The 5,000-nt window shown below is 45.5% G+C and overlaps 1 protein-coding gene across 1 annotated transcript in view; it reads right to left on the reverse strand.

The window, feature by feature from the left end:
• Positions 1-5,000, reverse strand: part of col7a1 (collagen, type VII, alpha 1) — a 196,503-nt gene that overhangs the window by 134,251 nt on the left and 57,252 nt on the right. The window contains exons 12-15 of the mRNA XM_061889781.1: positions 1,800-1,916; positions 772-918; positions 567-698; positions 341-487 (exon numbers count right to left, since the gene is read on the reverse strand). Of these exons, the coding sequence (XP_061745765.1) occupies positions 341-487; positions 567-698; positions 772-918; positions 1,800-1,916 (543 nt within the window). The remainder of the gene's footprint in view (positions 1-340; positions 488-566; positions 699-771; positions 919-1,799; positions 1,917-5,000) is intronic.

Below are 5,000 nucleotides of genomic sequence, written 5' to 3' on the forward strand. Positions count from 1 at the left end.
GTGAAAAAGTTTTGACACCCTTGGTGTAGAAGAAAGAATGCCCGTGGAACTCAATAAATATGAATACTTTATGTCCAATATTTAAAGTTACGGGACAAAAAGGTTGATTGACAACACTAAATTGGCCCTAGTGTGTGAATGTGAGTGTGAATGTTGTCTGTCTATCTGTGTTGGCCCTGCGATGAGGTGGCGACTTGTCCAGGGTGTACCCTGCCTTCCGCCAGATTGTAGCTGAGATAGGCGCCAGCGCCCCCCGCGACCCCAAAAGGGAATAAGCGGTAGAAAATGGATGGGATGGATGGGACAAAAAGTACAATATGCATGTCACTGCTTGACCCACCTGGTTTGACAAAGATGCTCACTGGCTCGCCTTCATCGCCTCCCACCAGAACTGTAACACTAACATCATAGATCACCCCCACGATTAGATTCCTGAGATCGAATGTCGTCTGGTTCCCGGGGACAAACTGAGTATCTTCCAATCCCACTGCCGTGATACGACACAAAAGGAGCATTGAAACATTCCACCCACACAGAACATCAAAAAACAGCAACTTTCAGTGCACCTGCAGGGCTTCGGATCACAACGCGGTACTGTGTGGCCCGAGCAACACCCGTCCAGCCAAGTCTGACCGTGCTGCCCAAAGACTCCAGCACTCTCAGGTTGGATATCCTCCCCACTGGCTGCACCTCTGGAACTTCGGAGTCATGCAAATGAACTGGAGATTAGTACGAGTGCGTCAAGCGGCGGCGAGGCAGGCGGTCGCTGACCTATGGCTGTGAAAGAGACGGGCGTGGCCTCCTCACGGCCTTCAAACAGTGTGTACAAGGTGATGAGGTACTCCGTGTTGGGCTGAAGGCCGGTTAACTCGTATTTGCTGGTGCTCCGGGGTAAAGACAAGGTCTGGGGACGGCCACCTGGAGACATACAAACACCGATTAGTGGAATTCACTCGCTATTTCACTACAGAACAGGGGTCGGCAACCTTAAATGTTGAAAGAGCCATATTGGACCAAAAATACAAAAACAAATATGTCTGGAGCCGCAAAAAAATACAGTAAAAGCCATACTACATACAGATAGTGTGTCATGAGATATAAATTGAATTAAGAAGACTTAAACTAAACCAAATGAGGCATAATGATGCAATATGTACATATCGCTTGCCTAAATAGCATGTTAGCATCGATTAGCTTGCATTTAAGCAGTGACCGAATATGTCTGATTATCACTCCACATAAGTCAATAACGTCAACAAAACTCACCTTTGTGCATTCATGCACAGCGTTAAAAGTTTGGCGGACAAAATGAGACGGAAAAAGAAGTGGCATAAAACACGTCTTAGACAGTCGGAGAAAGTTATACATGTAAACAAACTAGGTAAATTCAAGGACCGCCAAAATTAGTAGGACAAAACGGCGCTCGCCAAATACTCGAATCAGTGAAGCATGTTTAATACAAACAGTGTGCTCTATAACAATTAGGGAGGTTTGTGTCATGTTTGTCGTCCAACAGAATTTATATTAAAACAAAAAATATATTTTTTAAATTTTTTTCCTCTCATCATTTTCCACTTTTCATACATTTTTGAAAAAGCTCCAGAGAGCCACTAGGGCGGCGCTAAAGAGCCGCATGGGTTGCCGACCCCCGCTATAGAAGCAACGTCCTGAGAGGTTATAATTTTGCTCCTATAACTGATGATTCTGTATTTGTGCACCTGAAAAAGTAACTTCATGTTTATTTTCCAATATTTTTTTTTAAAAAACATGCAGAGAGAGGCGCTCCATTTGTGACCGACCTTCGCCAGCCCGCCACTCCAGGCGGTAGCCCTGCGAGGAAGCGATGATCCTCCAGGTGAGGCGGATGGAGGAGGGACTGGTGGTCACTGCGTTGAGGACCTGCTGCTCCTGGCGTTCTGACGACGACACCGGTTATTGAATACACAACATGTCATATTATTTACTGTACAAAATTATAAATGATAGAAGATGAAGTGCTCAACTAAGTCAGACGATTTACCACATCAAGGAAACATATTTAAAAGTGCTAATAAATCATTTGATTCATAAAAATGTGCTTCCAATCATCTGCAAAGCACTAAAAGATCAAGGCTCAAAGTAGCTTTCTCGCATCTCTTATTTATTCATCTCAAAACAAGTAGTTTTTTTCCGATAATTCCAAACACAATGACATATTAGAATATTAGAAACTTCCATTATTATTCATGTACTGTCCATGAAGTATCTGACATTTCAGCAACCCCTTTAATCATAATGTCTAGCTCCAGCCTATCTTGCCGATTGTATTGTACCATATGTCCTGGCAAGAAATCTGCATTCAAAGGACTCCGGTGATTCCCAGAGCCCAAAAAAAGTCTGCGGGCTATAGATGGTTTTCTATTGGGGCCCTCCTGGTAACAGTTTGAGATTTTACCTCAGTAGAAGCATTTAAGTCTCATCTTAAAACTCATTTGGATACTCTAGCCTTTAAATAGACTCCCTTTTTAGACCAGTTGATCTGCCGTTTCTTTTCTTTTTCTCCTCTGCCCCCCTCTCCCTTATGGAGGGGGAGCGGGGGACACACAGGTCCGGTGGCCATGGATGAAGTAATGGCTGTCCAGAGTTGGGACCCAGGAAGGACTGCTTGCCTGTGTATCAGTTGGGGACATCCCTGCGCTGCTGATCCGCCTCCGCTTGGGATGGTTTCCTGCTGGCGCCACTATGGACGGGACTCTCGCTACTATATTGGATCCACTATGGACTGGACTCTCTCGGTTATCTTGGATACACTATGGAATGGACTTTCACAATATAATGTTAGACCCGCTCGACATCCATTGCTTTCGGTCTACCCTGGGAGGGGGGGTCCTCTCCAAGGTTTCACATAGTCACTCACCGACGTCCTACTGGGGAGAGTTTTTTATGTGGGCTCTGTATCGAGGTTGTCGTTGTGGTTTGTGCAGTCCTTTGAGACACTTGTGATTTAGGGCTATATAAATAAGCATTGATTGATTGATATTTTTCAAGGGTCAATACTACAGCAAAAAAACATATTTTTTTAAGAGTAGTCATTGTATAGCATGTATTAGAGTTAAAAACACACAGCCATGACTGAGTAAAAAGCTGGCAACACAAGTGAGCAGCAAGATTTAAGGATGGTGCTGCTACTTCATGGTATGCGGTTGCATGAGTGCTGCCAGCGCCGGGGAGCTGTGGTTCATTCAGACATGGACTCCAACGTGTGCAGCCTTTGACGTGTAAAGTATTTTCCGATGCGGGTTGGACGCTGCCCATTCCGATACCGAAAACTTTTTTGTGAGATAAGCCAATACTGATCACATGTATTCACTGTCCGTCCAGCCATCCATCTTCTTCCATTTATCAGAGGTCAGATCGCGGGGGCAGCAGCCGAAGCAGGGAAGCCCAGACTTTCCTCTCCCCAGCCACTTCGTCCAGCTCTTACCGAGGAATCCGAAGGTGTTCCCAGGCCAGCCGGGAGACATAGTCTTCCCAACGTGTCCTGGGTCTTCCCCGTGGCCTCTTACCGGTCGGACATGCCTGAAACATCTCCCTAGGGAGGCGTTCGGGTGGCATCCTGACCAGATGCCCGAACTACCTCATCTGGCTCCTCTCGATATGGAGGAGCAGCGGCTTTACTTTGACCTCCTCCCGGATGACAGAGCTTCTCACCCTATCTCTAAGGGAGAGCCCCAAACTCATTTCGGCCGCTTGTACCCGTGATCTTGTCCTTTCGGTCATAACCCAAAGCTCATGACCATAGGTGAGGATGGGAACGTAGATCGACCAGTAAATTGAGAGCTTTGCCTTCCGGCTCAGCTCCTTCTTCAACACAACGGATCGATACAGTGTCCGCATTACTAAAGATGCCGTACTGATCCGCCTGTCGATCTCACGATCCACTCTTCCCTCACTCGTGAACATGACTCTTAGGTACTTGAACTCCTCCACTTGGGGCAGAGTCTCCTCCCCAACCCGGAGATGGCACTCCACCCTTTTCCGGGCGAGAACCATGAACTCGGACTTGGAGGTGCTGATTCTTATCCCGGTCACTTCACACTCGGCTGCAAACCGATCCAGTGAGAGATGAAGATCCAGGCCAGATGAAGCCATCAGGACCACATCATCTGCAAAAAGCAGAGACCTAATCCCGCAGCCACCAAACCGGATCCCCTCAACGCCTTGACTGCGCCTAGAAATTCTGTCCATAGAAGTTATGAACAGAATCGGTGACAAAGGACAGCCTTGGCGGAGTCCAACCCTCACTGGAAATGTGTCCGACTTACTGCCGGCAATGCGGACCAAGCTCTGACACTGATCATACAGGGAGCGGACCGCCACAATCAGACAGTCCGATACCCCATACTCTCTGAGCACTCCCCACAGGACTTCCCGAGAACACGGTCGAATGCCTTCTCCAAGTCCACAAAGCACATGTAGACTGGTTGGGCAAACTCCCATGCACCCTCAAGAACCCTGCAGAGAGTATAGAGCTGTATTCACTGTACATTTTTAAATGTATTTATGGTGAAAGTTGTTACCAATTTAACAATATCAAAAACAAATTTAAATTATTCACTGATTCTCTTTTATTATTTACATTTTTTGTAGAAAATCAAAGTCAATAGTACACAATCACTAAACAAACAAACAAAAAAAAATATATATATATATATTTTGGTTTTCCCCTAAAGTCCACCTGTGTTCTGGGAATATTTCTCTAAGCACGTGTTCCTTTTGTTGTTTCAAGCTAGCTTAGTGATTAGGATAACTGCTCCTGGCCTGCTCTTACTCCGTGTGTAACATCTAACCTTGTCTTCCAGCGATATTTATTCTCTCAAGAATTTCCCAAATAACACCTTGTTTTTTTTATTGTTTTACCTCAACCTCTTTTGGCTGTTATTTTATTAGTGTTTATTTTATTATTCACACTTTTTTATCGCTTTTATTGTTTTATGTGCCCTGAGCAGCACTTCGGTTGA

The sequence above is a fragment of the Nerophis ophidion genome, linkage group LG02, assembly GCF_033978795.1.
Source record: "Nerophis ophidion isolate RoL-2023_Sa linkage group LG02, RoL_Noph_v1.0, whole genome shotgun sequence".
In the NCBI taxonomy this organism is placed as follows: Eukaryota; Metazoa; Chordata; class Actinopteri; order Syngnathiformes; family Syngnathidae; genus Nerophis; species Nerophis ophidion.